Source organism: Salvia miltiorrhiza, chromosome 2 (assembly GCF_028751815.1).
Source record: "Salvia miltiorrhiza cultivar Shanhuang (shh) chromosome 2, IMPLAD_Smil_shh, whole genome shotgun sequence".
Lineage (NCBI taxonomy): Eukaryota > Viridiplantae > Streptophyta > Magnoliopsida > Lamiales > Lamiaceae > Salvia > Salvia miltiorrhiza.
Genome location: NC_080388.1, coordinates 38460567 through 38483183, shown reverse-complemented (window position 1 = coordinate 38483183; position 22617 = coordinate 38460567). Strand labels below are relative to the sequence as shown.

General features: G+C 38.7%; 1 protein-coding gene and 3 long non-coding RNA genes across 4 annotated transcripts; 1 reads left to right on the top strand and 3 right to left on the bottom strand.

Annotated features, from left to right (window-relative positions):
• Positions 1–2933: 2933 nt before the first annotated feature.
• LOC131012335 (uncharacterized) lies at positions 2934–5428 on the bottom strand. Its single transcript, XR_009097291.1, has 3 exons — positions 4730–5428; positions 3761–3844; positions 2934–3159 (listed from the first exon to the last, which is right to left on the bottom strand). It is a non-coding gene; the product is annotated as an uncharacterized LOC131012335 (long non-coding RNA).
• A 1818-nt stretch (positions 5429–7246) lies between these two features.
• LOC131012333 (uncharacterized) lies at positions 7247–9938 on the bottom strand. The gene is made up of 4 exons (XR_009097289.1): positions 9900–9938; positions 9760–9816; positions 7974–8036; positions 7247–7458 (listed from the first exon to the last, which is right to left on the bottom strand). It is a non-coding gene; the product is annotated as an uncharacterized LOC131012333 (long non-coding RNA).
• Positions 9939–16558: 6620 nt separating this feature from the next.
• Positions 16559–19035, bottom strand: LOC131012334 (uncharacterized). The gene is made up of 3 exons (XR_009097290.1): positions 18933–19035; positions 17147–17209; positions 16559–16631 (listed from the first exon to the last, which is right to left on the bottom strand). It is a non-coding gene; the product is annotated as an uncharacterized LOC131012334 (long non-coding RNA).
• Positions 18150–19166, top strand: LOC131012325 (uncharacterized). The gene is made up of 2 exons (XM_057940266.1): positions 18150–18678; positions 19030–19166. The coding sequence occupies exons 1-2, from the start codon at positions 18334–18336 to the stop codon at positions 19150–19152; spliced, it is 468 nt and encodes a 155-aa protein (XP_057796249.1). The 5' UTR covers positions 18150–18333; the 3' UTR covers positions 19153–19166.
• Positions 19167–22617: the final 3451 nt, after the last annotated feature.

Here is a 22617-nt window from a genome sequence, read left to right as displayed (position 1 = left end):
ATCAATCTGACTGAACTATCCTCTGATAGTAAGGAAGAGTGATATCATCTCTATCTTAGCAAACACGACTGGAGCCCTTACTTGGATCAGTTAAGTTCCAGCAACTTAACTGATAACTCATTACTGAAGAGCTTTCAGTATCAGTCGTCAACCCTGTTGGTCAAAACTGTTTTCAGTGAAAACAGGAGTCCTTGTTTGCGTGCAAAGTTTCGTTTCAATCTCTGACTGAGATCCCTCTGATTGAGGTCAGTAGATTGTTGTAAAAATAGCCTATAGGTGTATTCCCCCCCCCATACACCTATTCGAGACCCCCCGGACCTAACACTCTGTCCTCACCCCGCCGTCACCGCCGTTGCTCCTCCCACAACCAGATCTGTGGCGCAGCGGCAGAAAGCCACCCACCACCACCTCTTTCCTCTGCAAATCAGAAAGCCACCGCCTCCCTCCTTCCTCGTTTTTAGACCTCCCTCATTCCCTCTGCAAATCAGACAGCCACGCTATGTTGTGCCCTAGAAAAAATAAAAATGAAAAAGGGGAATTAGGGTTTACCTGGGCAGACGAACGGCGGCGGCGCGACGACGGCAGCTATGCCGTTGTGCGGTTCCAGATCTGCCGGAAGAAAGGGGAAGAAAGAGGGGGAGACAGCGTCGTTTTACGCCGTTCGTCGGCATAGAGGGAAAAGATGAGAGAAAGGGAGACTGCAGCGGTGGCTCCTGGCCCTGAGTCCACCAGTGAAGGGGGAAGAGACGCCGGAGGCGGCGGCACACCGCGGTGGTGGCGTCTGCCTCCTTGTTCCGGTAAATCGAGGGTGAGAGAAGAGGGTGACGTGAGGGATGAGAGAGGGGAGAGGGGAGAGGGGAGAGGGGTTTTTTTTTATTTATTGTAAATTAATTTATTAATAATTATTATATTTTATTAAAATAAGATTATTAAAAAATCAAAAACAAATGACATGTAATACCTAATTGGCATGTAATTGACATGTCATAGGTGTTTGCCATGTCATCTCGCCGTATTTTTTAATTTTGGGAATATTAAGAACAAATTCTTGAATCATGTATTTCTATGCCGATTTTTAAATTGGTAAGAATATCGCGAAATTTCGAAAAACTTTTTAATTTTACGGTAATTAACCCTAATAAAAATTTATATCTTTAAATGTCTCTTTTTTTTTTTAATATTTGACACAAAAGAAAAGTTCATCATTTTTTCTTTCTTATTTCGCTTTAAGGATGGATTATATTATCTCTTTATTTTTGAGTGGATAATATTATTCATCTTTAAAGTGAAAATAAGGAAAAAAAAATAATAATGAACTTCTCTTTTGTGTAAAATATGATATAAAAAGAGACATTTAAAGACATAAATTTTAGTTATCCGTCATTTTTTATTGATAAATTTATCCATAAAAGTAAACGCAGTCTGATGGATCAATTTATCATTGGAAAATGAAGGATAACAAAAAATTCTGCCTTTAAATGTCTCATTTCTTTTCCAACATTTGACACAAAAGATAAGTTCACCATTTTTCCTTTCTTATTTTCACTTTAATGATGAATAATATTATCCACTAAAAAATGAAGGGATAATATTTTCCACTCAAAAATGAAGGGATAATATTATCCATCTTTGAAGTGAAAATAAGGAAGAAAAAATAGTGAACTTCTCTTTTGTGTCAAATATTGAAATATATATATATATATATATATATATATATATATATATATATTTAAAGACATAAATTTTTATTATCCCTCTTTTTTCAATAATAAATTTATCCATCAAACTAAATTCACTCCACTTATTTTAAGATTTAATTTGTAATACAGAAACTCGTACTCTTGTTTGAAGGACTCTTGTGCTTTCACAATTGTTTATGGCCTACTAACTTGATAATATAGTGATGCTATTTATTATTATTATTATTATTTTCGTTTTTGGGTAATAGGAGCCTGAGTTTTGTGCTCGAAATAAACCTATATCACTTTTATACAATCTTCTAAAAATATTTTTTAGTACAATCTTCATTCATTGTCTCAAAAAAAGAGAGTATAATCTTCCTTAACGCTTTTTAAATTAATATTTTGTATTTTGTGTGCGAAACAATAGTTTAGTACTTGAATTGTGAAATACTTCGTCGGTTTAAAAAAAGTATATAATATTGAGTTTAGCATGAATTTGAATAAAATGGTTAATAAATACTACTCCATCCGTTCTAATTGTATCTATTTGAGAGTGACACTGATTTTAATAAAGTGGTTAGGTGTGTTGTGAATGAAATACGGGTCTCACATTTTATGTAAATATTAAAATAATTAAAATGAAACAAATGTCTCATTTATTTTTACTAAAAATAGAAATGAATATTAAAATAAAAAAAAACATTAAAAAAAATTGAATTTTAAAAGTTGGGACAGAAAGAGTATATTTTTAATGGAGAAATAGTATTACTATATAGAAGTAAAAGAAAACAGAAATAGGCATTTTTCTGTATTTCCACGTTATTTTATTATTTTCAATTAGACTAACACGCAAGCGTTCGTCGTGCCAAGTGTCGTGTCACATTTCCGATGCTCGAAAATTTATCCGACAGTGGAATAAAAATATTGACCAGAAAAATAAAGAAAATTTATCAGACAGTGGAATAAAAATTTCGCACAGAAAAATAAAGATATACCTTTCAAAAAGATATTGAAATTCAGAGTATAGTGACAATATAATAACCACATTCAATAAACTCGAATAAAAATACTACAGTATTTTTTTTGTCACAGCCCGCCCTAACTAAGGATAGTTAAGCCGAGTGATCAACGACTAGGGATGGGGTTAAAGAAGAAGGGGAAGAAAAGGGGCGTCATTTATAGCCGTAAAACTTACTCATCTTAATAAAACTCGTCATTTTTATTCATGAATACTCAATTGAAAATAGTCTATGAAAGACAGCATAAAACTTAATTAATATCATTAATCAAGTTATACATCATATGAAACCATTCTCTTAAGACTCAAAGTATGACATAACATACTATAACATCAACAACATCTTGCAGCGGAAAGTAGCTAGACATATGTATGAAGACATATTCTAGACAGGTTAACTATTTATTAACAACCCTGGAGACTCCGCTCATTGCAGCACCATCATCACATCAGCTCAACCTGCACATTTAGAAAACATATGCAGGGCTGAGTACAAAAGCACTCAGTGGGCACGTATGCCTAGGTATAAAAATACATGCTTCAAAACTGTAAATTGTCATGCCATCATAAACAGTACAGCAAGGGAGTTTTTCGCTAAAAAGGCCCAAGCTTACTAAATTCATTTGTGATTCTTAAAGTTCGACTGCAGTCTAAGTTCTCTTGTAATCTATCATATCTGGAACTGTGTGCCGGAGAGGTGGCCACCTCTCACGGTCACTTGACCGGCCAACCCGCTAGATGACTCACGGTCACTGGTGTACACTAGCCCTGGCAGGATAGCTATCAACTGCTCAGGACCCGAATTCGATTGCATCATTGGCAAAGCCAAAGCAGATAGATATCATACTAAAATTTAAACATTTTATGGCAAGACAATACTTGAAATAACTTTAACTCAAAGATTTTGTCATGAAATAACTTGCTCAAAGGTAGCATTAAACTCGTTTGATAGATATATAAAACTGAAATTAACAGTTAAATCATCTCATGCATTCATTCGTATAAGAGGCCTACGACAAGCAGGGGATCTCTATATACGTATAGTAAAAGTAATGCCCACCTGATTGCAGTGTTTTGCTACTTAAGACAACGATTCTCTTTCCTTAGCGCGATAGGTTACTCAGACGCTTTTGTTTATTTGAACCTTTGATAACACGAAAACATGTGTTCGAGTGAATAATAGAAAAGATAACAACAAAAGCAGTGAATCACTTATTCACTCATTTCTCTAACTACCCATATTTCCTTAAACAACTATATCTAACTCATATACAATCGTTCTTCCTTTATCAAAATACTTCATGTACCTTTGAGGATGTAGGAAATTCCATTTTATTCATTTATTTATCTATTATAAATAAAGAATAATTCTATAAACATAAAACGTTTTCCTTTTCCCCATTTAATAATGCCAATCTCCAATATATATACATACACATCAATAGCTCATTTATAAACTAAAAGTGATATTTTATCAACAATAAAACTTTAAAATCCTTAATAGGAATTATTTTGAATCATTTCCATCTCAACAAAACTGTATAGATTCAACTTCAACTAATAAACTGCTTTTACTCCGAACTCGTATGGAGTCGAATTTTATTTCAATAGAAACCTCTTTGAGTCTAGTTTAATTGAAAAAAAAGTGTGTTGAAAAACTCCAAGTAGTTTAAGAGATATAGCGATTTTCCCATCGCCTACCAGATTCGGCAGTTTCTGCCAACTGAAAGTCCAGATCTTTGAAAAATAGCAAACGTTTCCGGAATGACCCCAAATTTTATATGCAGATAGATAACGCATATAAATTTATACCATAAAAATTTGAGAGCTAAATATCAACATATGGTTACTGAAATAGTTAACTTAATCATCTGCCTCACGACAGTTTCAACAGATACGGGCAGTAGACTTCTCAAATTTTAAAAGGGTAGTAAACGAAGTTCAAATAACATGAAACTTTGTACAAATATTCACCACACTCCCATCTATACCCCAGAAATTTCACATAATATAATAGAAACGGGAATACCTTGAATAGGTGTATGGTATTAGTCTCTGCAGATTTTATATATGGCATAGATTAGAAGCCAATTGTGAAGAAGAATTGAATGAGATGAATAATCTTCACTCTATTACTTTATAAAACTTGCTGCAGAGGTGGGAATGGGTGAGTTGAGATAGTGGAATAGGTTTTAAAGAAGCAAAATTCTATTTGGAGATTGACTTTAGAGGTGAAGAAAATTGTGAAGTAGTAGGTGAAGAAAATTGTGAACGTATTGGTGAAGAAAATTGTGAAGTAGTAGGTGAAGAAAATTGTGAACGTATTGGTGATTGGTTTAATAGAAGAATGAGAGGGATGTGGATGAATGAGAACCATATGTGCTTAATCTCATATAAACACATTAAGATATATAAGCCTAATTCTCATTGAAGCATAAAATTCACTTGAGCTTGCCTCTAACATAAATTAAATTACTCATGGGCTTAAGTAAACAATCGATAAAAGATTCATATTTAACACTTCAGTGTTAAATTCTCCACAATAAATTAATGGACTCAAAATATATTTTGAGTGCATCATCTATTGAAAATAAAAAAAATAAATCATCACATATATAAATTATCAAATTCATATAAGTTCGTATTTTATTAATGGATGCTGATCCCTAATTACCATAATCAATCCTTAAATCAGTAATTTAAAAGTATATAATCCTTAATAAAAAGTCGGGTCATTACATTTTTAGATTCGAACTTACGGTTAGTGATTTAATTAAAAAAAAAAAGATACAGACTACAATAATAATAATAAAAAAAAGATATATACTAGACCAAATTAAACTAACGAACAAATTATTACACCATGGAGGCACGCGAATTTTATTAAAAAAAGAAAAAAATATATTTTTTTAGAAGAATTTTTTTATTAATTTTATATCTTTATTTATTTTGAAATTTTATAAAATTCAAAATTAAATAAAGTATTATTAATAAAGATATTATGAGATTTCAAAGATTTATATCAATTTCAGTCTCCGTCCCACACTAATATGCCACATTTCCTTATTTAAACGTCTCATATTAATAAGCCACTTCATGAAATGGAAAGTTAATATATAACAAATATTCTCACATGACTCATTATTTAAAACATATGTTATTATGGCCCACACATACTTACCACTCTTTTCATTTCTCTTTTTTTATTTGGACAAATATATATTCTAAAAAAAATTACTCTCTCTCTCTCTCATATTTTATTATAAATTATTTGTTTCTTAACATCCGTGTCTGACCCTTGTGGCCTATTCGTGTGGGACAGAATGAGTATTAATTTTCAAGAGCAATAAAATTGTGACACGTTAACTCTAGGCCCATAACTATACGAGGTTAAAGCTTAAAGTCCTACAATTATAAATGGAATATTTATATTAATCTGATAACACACAAAATCATAATTGAAGAGCTCAAGAAATGGATAACGAACTTCCCTACAATAATATTCAAGGTGTCCCATCGAGGTTTAAAATATTTTTAATGGAAGCAGTCCAAAGCTCAAATCAAGTCCAACGTTCGATTTAGAATTAAGGCCCTCTATATCAATGTTACAATGTCAAAATCTCAAGTCAAACCCAATGTCCGATCAGATACAAGGTGTAGGCCCTCTTCATCAACGTTACAAAGCCCGAAGTTCAAGTCAAATCCAATGTTCGATCTAGAAACAAGGTGTAGCCCATCTGCATGAACATTACAAGGCCCAAGTCAAGGCCAACGTTTAATCCGGAAATAAGGCGAAGACCCTTTGCATCAACGTCATAAAGGTCGAAGATCAAATCCAAGAAGATCGAATGTATATTTCTCCAACAAATCTCAAGGATTACTCAATACTCGTTCGAGAATCAACGTGAAGAGAAGATTCAGATGATCAAATCGAAATAGCAGCCCGCACACAAATACTTTTCAATCAAGAAATATTGAAGTTGTACGTAATTTTGTATTTGTTAAATTAAATATATAAATTTATGTTTACAAGTTTTAACACGTCCAGTGGGACCATCTCTACCTCTCATATATTCTTTTCACCAACTTCATCAAGCACCAAAATGTTTGCAGTTCTTGAAGAGCAAATTGCAAGTTGACAAAATTTGTCGAAGGATTCGCTAAAAAGATACAAGTAGCGATCAAGTGAACGATGATCAAGAAGCAAACTTATCCACAAAGCAAAAAACATGCGAAAGTGGTACGTCTGCAACCAAACAACTGGAAGTCTCTTTTGATGGTTCAATACACGTCAATAAGCTCAAAAACTTTATCATATGAGCGGTTAAAGATAAGTTCGAAGGGACTTTGAAATTATCATGGACTTATAGAAAATCATATACTAGAAGGATTGATACCTTGAAGATGCTAGCTTGTCACGACCGGACATAATTAAGGATAATTAAGCCGGGGAAACCGTGACTAATGGAGGGAGATTAGAAGCGGGGTAGAAAGGGAATAATCAAACAAGAAAGGATCGCAGTATCATTGTTAACAACAGGGATATTTATAATATAACGGAGTTTTAGTCGTATAGACTCAAATAACTAGTAAGTTCGGATAACTCCGACTTATCCAAAATAACATAAAACTTCTGAGTACGCAGCGGAATAAGGTTCTGATTACATGTATGAAGACATGTAACCCTAGAGTTCATTAATACATAATAAGACAAAAGAGTCCCGCTCGTCACTTCATCACCATCGGCAGCTGCTCAACCTGCACATTTAGAAATATATGCAGGGCTGAGTACAAAAGTACTCAGTGGGCACATATGCCTACTATGAAATATAACATGCTTCGTAAAGTTGTAAATTGTCATGCCATCATAAACAGTACAGCAAGGGAGTTTTTCGCTAAAAAGGCCCAAGCTTACTAAATTCATTTGTGATTCTTAAAGTTCGTCTGCAAACTAAGTTCTCTTGTAATCTATCATATCTGGAACTGTGTGCCGGAGAGGTGGCCACCTCTCACGGACACTTGACCGGCCAACCCGCTAGATGACTCACGGTCACTGGTGTACACTAGCCCTGGCAGGATAGCTATCAACTGCTCAGGACCCGAATTCGATTTCATAATAACTGGCAAAGCCACATCAGATAGATATCATACCAAACATTGAAACATTTATGGCAAGACAACAGTTGAAATAATTTTCAGTTCAAAGATTTTGCAATGAAATAACTGTTCAAACATAACATTAAACTCATTTGATATATATGAAAGTAACCCACCTGATAGCAAAGCTTTGCTACAGATTAGTGACTCCTTGACGAGCTCTTATTCTTGCGCTCGACCTTTAATCCGAGAAAATAACGTAAGACTTTAAATCGAGGGAAAATTCTCAATTAAATGAGAATGCGTAATTAAACTATGCATGAATCTCGTATGCATGAACTATTATTCTGAGATAATAATCAGGGAATTTCTATTGTTAATCCAGGCTATCGGATTTAAACAAAAGCTAAGTCTCGTCTCATGAAGCCGGATAATTAACAAAAATTAATCCGTTCTCTTCGGGGTGTTCTAATCCGTCAATTAAATAAACCCCGCTCCTCGTAGTCAATAGAAAATAAATAAATACTTCAGCTTATTCGCTTTATAACCTCATAATTAATCGGCTTAATAAATAGAAATAAGTAATGTTATAAGATTAAGTAATTAAAAGGCTCAACATAAGGCAACCTAATAATTAAGTAAAAGTGGGCTTGAATAATTAACATGAGAGGCCCAATTGAAATAATTCATCGGCTCAAGTAATTAAATAAATCTTGGCCCAATAAATAATTATTTGATTAGCTGGGCTCAATTAAATAAATCAAAGGAGGCCCAACGTAGATAATATAACAGCCCAATTAAAATAAAATAGATGGGCTTCAATTTAAATAAATTCGGCCCAATGAAATAATGTAATAAAAGCCCATCTGAGTAAAATAAATAAATTCAGAGGCCCAATCAGTAAATAAAATCGGCCCATATAAATAAAATCAGAGGCCCAAAGAAAAAATAAAGGCCCAAATTTTCGGCCCAACTCAATTAAATAATAAGCCCATTAAACTAAAGCCCAAGGAAATAATTAAATTAGGCCCAATTTTCACAAATAAGGGGAGAAGCCCAAATTCTTTCCCCCCAACATCTCGGTTCTCTCTCTCTATCTTTTAATCTACACGCCTCTCTTCTTTTTCTCAATTTCAGATCTCTCTCTATCTTTTTCTTGGTTCTCGTCGAGAACTCGTCCCCAGCCCACCAAATTCGGCCAGCACGACGTCACCACCTCCATCGTTTCCTCCGGCGGTGACACAACCGCTAGCTGCCTCTCCATCTCCCTCTGCTGGCAACGGCGAGGCGCTGCCGCCATGGTTCTGCCGCTTTCTCACCGTCTGTGGAAGACCGGCGATTCAGCGCCGTTGCCCCATTCACGATGCTGCCGCCGCTGTCACCCGATTTCCGCCGACAGGTGTTGCTGTTGCCGCTGCTGTCTGAGATCGGTGGTCAAAACGCCTGCTGGAGGAACGCCGCCGCCGTTAGCTCGTCCGAAGTCGCCGCCAACTACCGCTGCTGTTTCGCCGGAGTCGCGGCCTGGAGCTGCTGCAGCTCGTTCGGTGGTCAGTGGCTCGTTGGAGGAGCGCCGCCGTCGGCCGCTGCTGTTGACAGCAAGAGCCCGGCAGCCGCCTCTCCCGGAGCCGCCGTCGCCGTGAGTCGCAGAGCTCCGACAGTCCACTACCCTCTCAATCCATTTAATCGATTCTCAATCGGACAAGGGAAGGTGAAATCTTCTTGTATTGCTTACATCTCAAATTATGCTCGTTTACTCCTATGTAATCTGTCACTTGTTCATGATCGCATAGTTGGGTGTTTACTAAGTTCAAGATGCTTATAACTTGCTATTCTAGAGTGCATCAGATTGTGAAACTTATGATCTCTCTACTGTACGACATATCTTCCCTATTTGATGCAGATGAACTGTGATATGTAAGATATGGATGTGAACTGAATTGAATATTAGGATAGCATGATTACCTTGAATGTTTGTGCTTTTGGTTGGCTGCGGTGATGTTGAGTTCAATGAGAAGATAGCTGAAAACAAATTGTGTATTTTGTTTGCTTAACAATGCAGGAGGAACTTAGGAAGAAACTGGAGAGGATCAGGTCAATCTTACCTCTCGAATCTTGCAGCAATTTAGACAACTTCCTCAAGCTGTTGATGCGTAAAGACAGAAGGATTTGGTGGGTGATATAATAAGGAGTGAAGTTGGTGGCTGTAAAGGGAGGAAAGCATGGCTTTTGGTGGTTGAAGAGGTGGGGAGCAAAGGATGGTGGCAGCACACTTATTTCTTTCCACTAACTTTAATGATTTTCCTTTATTGCTTTAATGATTTTCCTTTATTGATTCCTTGTCGGCTGATGGTATTAAACAAGGAATGGTGTTGCATTTGATGTGTAGTAATGTGGGATATGGCTGAAGTAAAGCTCTTGCCTCTTGGGAATTATAAACTTGTAGTACAGTAACGCGCTTAATGAAATACTAATCTTGAATTCTTACTAATGTAGCGTATATATATATATATATACTCGCACGATATTTGATTTCTTGCTTGCTAGCATCGATGGACTGTAAAATAAATCTAAATTAAATCCGTAGATTTAATTCTCCTCACAAGCCGGAAATAATCCACGACTTAAGTAATTATAAATAATAGAATCGATAGTCTCATCTCGCTTAATTAATTAACGTGACTTTGCTAAGTCAGTTATAATTCTGAAATAATAGCATTGACTGCTTTAACAATATAAATTCAGGATCATAAGCTGAATTCATATCAGGATAATAACCGGTTTCATTCACTGATGAAAAAATAATAACACGAAATACTGGATTTAATATACATAAAAGAGCGGGTCACTACATACTACCCCTCTTAACAAAAATTTCGTCCCGAAATTTGCATATCTCTGCTAAAACAGTTCGGGGTATTTCTCCTTCATCTTGTCTTCTAGTTCCCACGTGGCTTCTTCTTGTCCGTGATGTCTCCATAAGACTTTCACTGATGTGATTGCCTTATTTCTGAGTTGTTGCACTTTTCGGTCTAGAATGGCTTCAGGTCTTTCTTCGTAGCTCAAGTCTGGGCAAAGGATCATCTCTTCTTGGTGGATTATGTGCTTTGGATCAAAAACGTATTTTCTGAGTTGTGATACGTGGAAAACATTGTGAACGTTTCCAAAGCTTGGCGGTAACGCCAACCTATAGGCTACTGGGCCTATTCTCTCCAAAATCTCATAAGGTCCTACGAATCGGGGCCTAAGTTTTCCCTTGACACCAAACCTAGTTATCCCCTTGGTAGGAGATACCTTTAGGAAGACCTTGTCTCCTATTTCAAACTGTAATTCGGTTCGGCGTGCATCAGCGTAAGATTTCTGTCTATCTTGCGCCTCCTTTATTCGCCCTCTGATTTGGCGGACTATCTCAACCATCTCATTGACCATGTCTGGTCCTAAAACTTTTCTCTCACCCACTTCATCCCAATAAAGCGGTGATCTACATTTTCTTCCATATAATGCCTCATATGGTGCCATATCGATAGTCGCCTGGTAACTGTTATTATAGGCAAATTCAATCAACGGCAGCACTGCTTCCCAACTTCCACCCCTGTCTAACACCACTGTTCTCAACATATCTTCGAGGGTCTGAATTGTCCTTTCAGACTGCCCATCTGTCTGCGGGTGAAAGGCGGTGCTGAAATTTGACTTCGTGCCTAACTCTTTCTGTAAGCTTGTCCAAAATCTAGATGTGAATTTTGAGTCTCGGTCTGAAGTGATTGACACGGGTACACCGTGTAAGCGTACAATCTCTCGAACATACAACTTAGCTAACTTGTCTGACCCATGTGTGATCGGTATTGGTATAAAATGAGCACATTTTGTAAGTCGATCCACTATTACCCAAATGGCAGTGTTTCCTTTCTTTGTTTTGGGCAAACTGGTCACAAAATCCATTGCTATGTGCTCCCACTTCCATTCTGGGATTTCCAACGGTTGTAGTTTTCCATATGGCCTTTGGTGTAAGGCCTTCACCTGTTGGCATGCCAGGCATTTCTCCACAAATGACGCTATGTCTCTCTTCATGCCTTCCCACCAAAAGTGTTTCTTTAGATCCTGATACATCTTAGTACTCCCTGGGTGGGCAGTATAAGGGGTATCGTGAGCCTCACTCATGATTTGATCCTTAAGCTCATCATCGTGGGGAATGCATATTCTTCCCTCAAAGAGGATAGCATTATCTGCTGCTTCTTGATAATTCTTGACTCCTCCTTTCCTTACTGCTTCCCGTAGTTTCTCCATTTTCTCGTCTTTTCTTTGTGCTTCTACAATCATCTTTCTCAAGCTAGGTATTGTTGCAACAACGCTTGCTATCGTCCCTGGTGGTTTAACCACTTCTATGCTCATTTTTCCAAACTCTTTGATGAGCTCATTCTTTTGGGTGACGAGACATCCCAACCTAGATTGAGTTTTACGGCTCAATGCATCAGCTACTACATTGGCCTTACACGGGTGGTAGTTAATACCGCAATCATAATCCTTCACTAGTTCGAGCCATCTCCTTTGTCTCATATTAAGGTCCTTTTGCTCGAAAACGTATTTCAGGCTTTTGTGGTCCGTAAATATCTCGCACCTAACTCCATATAGGTGATGTCTCCAAATCTTCAGTGTGTGTACCACTGCAGCCAATTCTAGATCATGGGTCGGATAGTTCAGTTCATGTGGTCTAAGCTGTCGCGACGCATATGCTATCACTCTTCCTTCTTGCATCAGCACGCAACCAAGTCCATTTTTGGACACGTCTGTGTAGATCACGTATTCCTTGTCAGCTGTTGGAACGGCTAACACTGGTGCCGTAGTTAACTTTTCCTTGAGTTCTTGGAAGCTCTTCTCGCACTCATCTGTCCAAGAAAATTTTACCCCCTTCCTGAGTAGTTGCGTCATTGGCCTTGCGATTTTGGAAAATCCCTCTATGAACCTCCGGTAGTAACCTGCCAATCCTAAGAAACTTCTTATCTCATTAGGGTTAGTAGGTGGTCTCCATTCACGCACTGCTTGCACTTTCTCAGGGTCCACTTTAATCCCTTCTGACGACACAATATGGCCTAAAAATGTGACTTCTCTGAGCCAAAACTCGCACTTGCTGAATTTGGCATAAAGGCGCTCCGTCCTCAACGTTTCTAGGACAATTCTCAGATGTTCCTCATGGTCTTTCTCGTTCTTCGAGTAGATCAGGATGTCATCTATGAATACCAAGACAAATTTGTCTAAGTACGGATGGAACACTCGATTCATGAGGTCCATGAAGACGGCTGGCGCGTTGGTTAGCCCGAATGGCACAACTACAAATTCGTAGTGGCCATACCTAGTTCGAAACGCCGTCTTAGGTACGTCTTCTGGTCGAATCTTCAGCTGGTGATAACCAGACCGCAAATCAATCTTCGAGAACACGCTTGCTCCCTTGAGCTGGTCGAAGAGGTCATCTATCCTTGGTAAAGGATATTTGTTCTTGAGTGTCACTTTGTTCAGTTCTCTATAGTCTATGCACATTCGCAATGTGCCATCCTTTTTCTTCACGAAAAGTACGGGTGCACCCCAAGGTGATACACTTGGCCTAATGAATCCAAGATCCAAAAGTTCTTGCAGTTGTATCTTGAGTTCTTCCAACTCTTTAGGAGCCATTCGGTATAGTGCCTTCGAAATGGGAGCTGCCCCGGGCTCCAAATCAATGGTAAACTCAATTGGTCTGTCCGGTGGTGGCCCTGGCAGAATCTCTGGAAATACATCTGAAAAGTCCCGTACAATTGCTACATCTTCTATGCTCCTTTCAGTTCCCAGTTCTCCGTGCAAGTATACGAGGTAAGCTGGGTATCCCTTATTCATCATTTTCGTTGCTTGGAGGGCGGAGATGATCATCTTTCTTCTTCCCATACTAATTCCGTGGAAATGTGACGGCTCCCTTCCTGGGGATCAGAATGATATCCGTCTTTCGTTACAAAGGATGGTGGCATAGTTCTCGGCTAGCCAGTCCATTCCTAGGATTATGTCCACATCTCCCATCGGTATAACATACGAGCTGTTCATTACAATCTTAAGTGACCCTATGTTCAGTTCTAGGTTCAAGCACACATGATCTACTGTCGTCATCCCTCCTATAGGTGATGATATACTCAACTCCTGATCAGCTCTTTCCATTTTAAGTTTTAAGGTGTCGACACATGTACTTGAAATGAAAGTATGCGATGCGCCCGTATCAAATAGAAGTACAACAGGAGTATTGAGTAGCATGCCCATACCTGCCAGGTTTCCCTGGTTGTTCTCGGGCTGCTTCTGCCTCATAGCATAAGCTCTAGCATGACGAGGCTCTTCATGTTGTTTCTGTTGTTGGCGAGCCTGTTGCTGATACGGTTGTTGAGGTTGTGGTTGGTACGGTAGCTGTTGGTGCTGCTGTGGCTGCTGATACTGTGGTTGCTGCCCTGGGTATGGTTGGGACAGAGCTTGGATTGCTCGCAGATGCGGAGCCTGGATAGGTAGGTTCGGCCTTGAACCCGTCCCGTGTTGCTTATTCGGGCACCGGTTTGCATAGTGCCCCTTCTGGTTGCAGATATAGCAACTATCACTGCCGGCCTTACAGATTCCCACATGACTTTTGTTACATTTGGGGCAATGTGGGGCTCTCTGTTGGTTATTTCCCATCTGTTTCGGTGCACTCTAGCCTCCATAGCCCTGTGACTGGAAGACCCGTCCCTGCCATGGCCTCTTCTCGCCTTGGTTCGGTTTACTGTTGTCCCATCTCCTTTTTTCGTTAAAATTCTGATTATGATTTTGATCCTGTGGAGGTGCTGGCGCAGGTACAATTGCAAGTCTTTCTCCAGGCATGGCTGCCTCAATGTCTAACGCTCGGCTGAGCGACTCAGTGTAAGACAATCCTCCGTGGCTTGCCAAAGCCATCCTAATCTCGTGCCTCAGTCCGGCACAAAACTTTTCAGCCATCTTCTCATCTGTGTCAACTTGTTCCGGCGCATATCTAGACATATCGCAGAACATCCTGTCGTATTGAGTTACCGACATCTTCCCTTGTTTTAGATTGTAAAATTCAGCCTCCTTTTTCTTGCGGTAGCTCTTGGGTATATACTTGTCATATATACCGGCTTTGAATTGTTCCCAAGTCAGGTTTTCTAACTGCTCTGCTGTCATCGTTTTCATCATTGCTTCCCACCAGAAATCAGCTGACCCAGTCAACTGAAAGGACATACAAGTCAGACGTTCTTGGTCGGTGCAACGCAGGAAGTTGAAAATGCGTTCAATAGCGCGAACCCAAGTTTCAGCTTCTGCCGGGTCTCCTGTCCCGTTGAAGGTAGGTGGGTTCTGTCGTAAGAATAATTCTTCAATCCGTCGTTCTGGCTGAACAGGTGGTTGTACTATTTCAGGTTCTAGTCTTGCTTCTGGGCCTCTCTCATCATTCCGGGGAATCCTTCCCCCTCCTCTCGGACGCCCTCGTTTTGGTGGCATTCTAATGAGTCAAAACACAAGTTGTCAGCGCATTAAAACGCAATAAGGACATACTATCATTTTTATAGTTACTCCTTAACTCATCGAGTTCTGCTCCTGCTAAAACTTAAGCGAACATATAAATAGAACATAGCGGAACGACTTGCCGCGAAAGACCAATAAGGTCACTATATATTCATGGGAAATTAGTATCAATGAGGACTATGTCATAAGAATAGTTCTTCTATTCTATGTTCTGGTTGTATGGGTGGTGAGACCATGTTTTGTTCTAGCCCTGGTACTGTAAGTAGAATGGTTCCGAATATCTGAAACTATAAGCTGATAGCTTTAATCGTAATATTATAACATTATATACAAAGCATTTTGACCCCTCGTAAGTCTAACTCTGAAGTTCATACATGAATCATGAAGGTTATCCTCAAGCCATAGCTAGTGATAATCGAGGCTAGAAGCGAGTCTCAGCTTATTAGGGATTAGCTAACTGATTACATAAGTCGCACTCATCGCTATAAGTAATATCATACTTAAACTATCATCGAATAAGGCAATAGTCGATTAGGTGCTTCGTCTCGCGTGAACAACCTGAATGAAGAACTATGCCTGCATCAGTGATTCGTGCGTGGCACTCCGCTTGCACTGCTTTCATTGGATTCTCTTCCTCTTTCTTAGCTATTACCATGGCTATAGTGAAATATAACTGAGTTTCTAGCTTCTATTGTTCTTCTCGTAACAGTGATCATGCATTCTTAACGCATCTAAGTTCATTGAGATATCTAATCAATCAATAAAGCATAAAACTTGAATGTAAGCATCAGTACATTCATATAGAATGTGAACTTCTCAATGTTTTAAAATCATTACCACCTTCTTTCTTGCTGAGCATGACGATGTGATGAAGTGATGAGCTTTGGTTGACTAACTCATATATACTAGTGATCATACTAGAAAAATGGGCTAACTCTAGGGTTCAGAGCAAATGAACTGCTCTGATACCACTCTGTCACGACCGGACATAATTAAGGATAATTAAGCCGGGGAAACCGTGACTAATGGAGGGAGATTAGAAGCGGGGTAGAAAGGGAATAATCAAACAAGAAAGGATCGCAGTATCATTGTTAACAACAGGGATATTTATAATATAACGGAGTTTTAGTCGTATAGACTCAAATAACTAGTAAGTTCGGATAACTCCGACTTATCCAAAATAACATAAAACTTCTGAGTACGCAGCGGAATAAGGTTCTGATTACATGTATGAAGACATGTAACGCTAGAGTTCATTAATACATAATAAGACAAAAGAGTCCCGCTCGTCACTTCATCACCATCGGCAGCTGCTCAACCTGCACATTTAGAAATATATGCAGGGCTGAGTACAAAAGTACTCAGTGGGCACATATGCCTACTATGAAATATAACATGCTTCGTAAAGTTGTAAATTGTCATGCCATCATAAACAGTACAGCAAGGGAGTTTTTCGCTAAAAAGGCCCAAGCTTACTAAATTCATTTGTGATTCTTAAAGTTCGTCTGCAGACTAAGTTCTCTTGTAATCTATCATATCTGGAACTGTGTGCCGGAGAGGTGGCCACCTCTCACGGAGACTTGACCGGCCAACCCGCTAGATGACTCACGGTCACTGGTGTACACTAGCCCTGGCAGGATAGCTATCAACTGCTCAGGACCCGAATTCGATTTCATAATAACTGGCAAAGCCACATCAGATAGATATCATACCAAACATTGAAACATTTATGGCAAGACAACAGTTGAAATAATTTTCAGTTCAAAGATTTTGCAATGAAATAACTGTTCAAACATAACATTAAACTCATTTGATATATATGAAAGTAACCCACCTGATAGCAAAGCTTTGCTACAGATTAGTGACTCCTTGACGAGCTCTTATTCTTGCGCTCGACCTTTAATCCGAGAAAATAACGTAAGACTTTAAATCGAGGGAAAATTCTCAATTAAATGAGAATGCGTAATTAAACTATGCATGAATCTCGTATGCATGAACTATTATTCTGAGATAATAATCAGGGAATTTCTATTGTTAATCCAGGCTATCGGATTTAAACAAAAGCTAAGTCTCGTCTCATGAAGCCGGATAATTAACAAAAATTAATCCGTTCTCTTCGGGGTGTTCTAATCCGTCAATTAAATAAACCCCGCTCCTCGTAGTCAATAGAAAATAAATAAATACTTCAGCTTATTCGCTTTATAACCTCATAATTAATCGGCTTAATAAATAGAAATAAGTAATGTTATAAGATTAAGTAATTAAAAGGCTCAACATAAGGCAACCTAATAATTAAGTAAAAGTGGGCTTGAATAATTAACATGAGAGGCCCAATTGAAATAATTCATCGGCTCAAGTAATTAAATAAATCTTGGCCCAATAAATAATTATTTGATTAGCTGGGCTCAATTAAATAAATCAAAGGAGGCCCAACGTAGATAATATAACAGCCCAATTAAAATAAAATAGATGGGCTTCAATTTAAATAAATTCGGCCCAATGAAATAATGTAATAAAAGCCCATCTGAGTAAAATAAATAAATTCAGAGGCCCAATCAGTAAATAAAATCGGCCCATATAAATAAAATCAGAGGCCCAAAGAAAAAATAAAGGCCCAAATTTTCGGCCCAACTCAATTAAATAATAAGCCCATTAAACTAAAGCCCAAGGAAATAATTAAATTAGGCCCAATTTTCACAAATAAGGGGAGAAGCCCAAATTCTTTCCCCCCAACATCTCGGTTCTCTCTCTCTATCTTTTAATCTACACGCCTCTCTTCTTTTTCTCAATTTCAGATCTTTCTCTATCTTTTTCTTGGTTCTCGTAGAGAACTCGTCCCCAGCCCACCAAATCCGGCCAGCACGACGTCACCACCTCCATCGTTTCCTCCGGCGGTGACACAACCGCTAGCTGCCTCTCCATCTCCCTCTGCTGGCAACGGCGAGGCGCTGCCGCCATGGTTCTGCCGCTTTCTCACCGTCAGTGGAAGACCGGCGATTCAGCGCCGTTGCCCCATTCACGATGCTGCCGCCGCTGTCACCCGATTTCCGCCGACAGGTGTTGCTGTTGCCGCTGCTGTCTGAGATCGGTGGTCAAAACGCCTGCTGGAGGAACGCCGCCGCCGTTAGCTCGTCCGAAGTCGCCGCCAACTACCGCTGCTGTTTCGCCGGAGTCGCGGCCTGGAGCTGCTGCAGCTCATTCGGTGGTCAGTGGCTCGTTGGAGGAGCGCCGCCGTCGGCCGCTGCTGTTGACAGCAAGAGCCCGGTAGCCGCCTCTCCCGGAGCCGCCGTCGCCGTGAGTCGCAGAGCTCCGACAGTCCACTACCCTCTCAATCCATTTAATCGATTCTCAATCGGACAAGGCAAGGTGAAATCTTCTTGTATTGCTTACATCTCAAATTATGCTCGTTTACTCCTATGTAATCTGTCACTTGTTCATGATCGCATAGTTGGGTGTTTACTAAGTTCAAGATGCTTATAACTTGCTATTCTAGAGTGCATCAGATTGTGAAACTTATGATCTCTCTACTGTACGACATATCTTCCCTATTTGATGCAGATGAACTGTGATATGTAAGATATGGATGTGAACTGAATTGAATATTAGGATAGCATGATTACCTTGAATGTTTGTGCTTTTGGTTGGCTGCGGTGATGTTGAGTTCAATGAGAAGATAGCTGAAAACAAATTGTGTATTTTGTTTGCTTAACAATGCAGGAGGAACTTAGGAAGAAACTGGAGAGGATCAGGTCAATCTTACCTCTCGAATCTTGCAGCAATTATGACAACTTCCTCAAGCTGTTGATGCGTAAAGAGAGAAGGATTTGGTGGGTGATATAATAAGGAGTGAAGTTGGTGGCTGTAAAGGGAGGAAAGCATGGCTTTTGGTGGTTGAAGAGGTGGGGAGCAAAGGATGGTGGCAGCACACTTATTTCTTTCCACTAACTTTAATGATTTTCCTTTATTGCTTTAATGATTTTCCTTTATTGATTCCTTGTCGGCTGATGGTATTAAACAAGGAATGGTGTTGCATTTGATGTGTAGTAATGTGGGATATGGCTGAAGTAAAGCTCTTGCCTCTTGGGAATTATAAACTTGTAGTACAGTAACGCGCTTAATGAAATACTAATCTTGAATTCTTACTAATGTAGCGTATATATATATATATATATACTCGCACGATATTTGATTTCTTGCTTGCTAGCATCGATGGACTGTAAAATAAATCTAAATTAAATCCGTAGATTTAATTCTCCTCACAAGCCGGAAATAATCCACGACTTAAGTAATTATAAATAATAGAATCGATAGTCTCATCTCGCTTAATTAATTAACGTGACTTTGCTAAGTCAGTTATAATTCTGAAATAATAGCATTGACTGCTTTAACAATATAAATTCAGGATCATAAGCTGAATTCATATCAGGATAATAACCGGTTTCATTCACTGATGAAAAAATAATAACACGAAATACTGGATTTAATATACATAAAAGAGCGGGTCACTACATAGCTAGTGGGCTACCAACCTCTAAAGTTTCAACAATTTGATGGCAAAGGCAATCAAAAGCAGCATGTGGCTCACTTTGTGAATACATGCAATTATGGTGAAACTTATGGAGATTACTTGGTGAACCAATTTGTTCATTCCTTGAAAGATAATGCATTTAATTGGTAATGCTGAATTGGAGGCGAATTCAATTGATAGTTGGGGGCAATTTAAAAAATTTCCCCAATTACTTCTACAACACCCTAAGTATAGTGAGCTTACAAAGTTAAGTTAATGAAAAGAAAAGCTTGTCATCGACTACATTAATCGTTGGAGGAACTTAAATCTAAATTGTGAATATCAAGTGTTAGAAACTTCAGCAATTGAAATGTGCATCCAAGATATGATTGAAGTCTTCGATATATCGTGAAACGAGTTCAACACAAATTTTTCGAGGAATTGGCTGCTAGAGCTCATGATATTGAGTCAAGCATGATTGCAAATGGAATTGAAGAATTGTCGATGCAAGACCTTAACAACTTTGATGAAAGTCGAGAAACAAATGATGGGGAAAATATTTTGAAGAATCTCCAATTGAAGAAGAAGAGGGGACTATGTATCTAGTCACGAGTCCACGTTTAAATACATAATGCAACTTATAAATGCTCCTTGGTGACGGAGGTGATTCCTTTGCCTTGTCGTTGTGCGGCGGAACTCTCCGTGCAAATAAATTTACAGTTTTCCTATGCCCACAACTGGGTTCCGCTAGCGGTAAGTATAAGGTCGATCCCACGAGGAGTTGGTGTATTTTTCTCTCTTGTCACAGTCACGATATCGATCACACACTCGGGGTTGTGCCTTGATCAGAGCACTGGAAACAACGAACCTGAAATAAATCATAAGAAAGATCAAAAAATAAAAGGAACATGGTTTGGGCATAGTCTCGTCAAGTCTGGGCACAGTCATCGCTCATAGGTTCAAGGATTGTCATTGTGACTTCACGTCATTGGTTATGGGCAGATGTCAATAAGCTGGGCCCCCTTGTCACTTGTCACGTGCGCAGCCTACCCCGCCCTCATCCGCGCCCTTCATGTGGTTGCCCATAGGAAGTTTGTCAGACCCAAATGATTATCAGGCATATCTGAAGACATACTACCACTCGCCCACAATTGTCGCACTTCGTGGAGTCGGATTTCTCCTAACCCACATACTGCTTGTAACTTGGCCGTATCCAGAACAGTACCGGCCAGATAAAGTGCCGAGTTTGTCCAAGTTGTGTTGGAATCAGGCCAATTGCTTCAGGAACGTGATTGCACAAATCTTGTGCCCACATTAGACCTCACGATTTCACTTGCTCATACTTAACTCAATTTTTAGCCTCAAACCAAGTAAAACAATTACTTAGACATAATTAAATAAAATAACACAAAATACATAAACGAAATAAACATACTTGAATTGAAAGAGAAGTTCAAAAATAAAAGCAATCTTTGCGCAACACCAACTTTACCCAAAGCAAATAAAAACAATATATAAAATAAAAAGGTGCCCAAAGGGCTTGTTTCTTCCTTGACTAGACTCTCATTGAAAATAGAAATACAAAACAAACTAATCTAAAGTCAAGAATGGCTGGAAATTATGTGTTAAAATTCGTATCCAGCTCTTCTGTGGCTGCAGGAAAGTACTTATTTATATAGAGAAATGAGTGGGCATTGGGCCAAGTCCATGTAGATTAGGGCTTCTGGGCGTAGCAGGCAGCAGCTAGGTTTCTGGGCATGGCAGCTAGGGTTTCTGGGCGCAGCCAAGTTGCTGAGATTTCTTTCCATATATGCTTAGCCAAAATCAGATATGCATCCCATAACTTTGGCAAGTAAATTAATTCAGATCCTCCTATACATGGTAAGTGGATATCCGCCTCATTCTTTCCTTATGTTGATAGGTGCGCGCTGTGCCCTTGCACGCCAGGTTGTGCCTCAAAGTTAGCATCACAATTCTTCTTAGTTTCTGTTCGACCTCTGATTTGCGACTGTGCCCGTGAACACCAACTTTTTTCGATGTGCCCTGGAATGCCAAAATTTTCTCTTGTCTCGCTGCTGTGCCTTTGAACACAATTGGATATATCCCGCACGGTACTTGGTTTGGGCATAGGAGTACAACTGTTGTGCCCATGAATGATCTCAAATATGTGCCTCTTTTGAGGAATGCAGCCTGTTGTGCCCAAGATCCTATCCACCTGTCCTTATGCCCAAAATGTGTCCTCCCAAACACGAAAGACACAAAAACACAGGAAAACAAGACTCGATCTAGACCTAAAAGACACACGAAAAATGGGCTCGTCACTTGGTAAGAGCCTAAACTATCAATAAAGCTCATAGGCACGAGCAAAAACCATCTAACTCTTTGAACAAGCATCCAAGTTGAAAACTCCTTGATACGAGTATACAATAGCTATGAATTCAAATGAAGAAACTTAACATGAGTATAAAATGTATATAATTCAAATGAAAACTTATTGGCATGAGTATAAAAAATCTCCAAATTCAAGTCCAAGTTAAACACTCCTTCCAAAAGTATAAAATATCTACAAATATAAATTCAAATGAAGACCCATTAACACGAGTGTAGAATGTCTACAAATTCAAATTCAAATTCAAATTATGACTCCTTGACATGAGTATAAAATGTCTACAAATTCAAATTCAAGCTGAATACTCATTGACACGAGTATAAAATATCTACAAATTCAAGTGAACATGAGTATAAAAGCTTTACAATACAAGTTCAAGAACGCTCCTTGATACGATTTTAAACTTTCT

Bases quoted from the DNA above. Each gene is read 5' to 3' on its own strand.
- LOC131012325 (XM_057940266.1), top strand. From the start codon at position 18,334: ATGCTGCCGCCGCTGTCACCCGATTTCCGCCGACAGGTGTTGCTGTTG. The intron at 18,679-19,029 runs GTGAAATCTTCT...TTAACAATGCAG, and splicing joins TCTCAATCGGACAAGGCAAG to GAGGAACTTAGGAAGAAACT.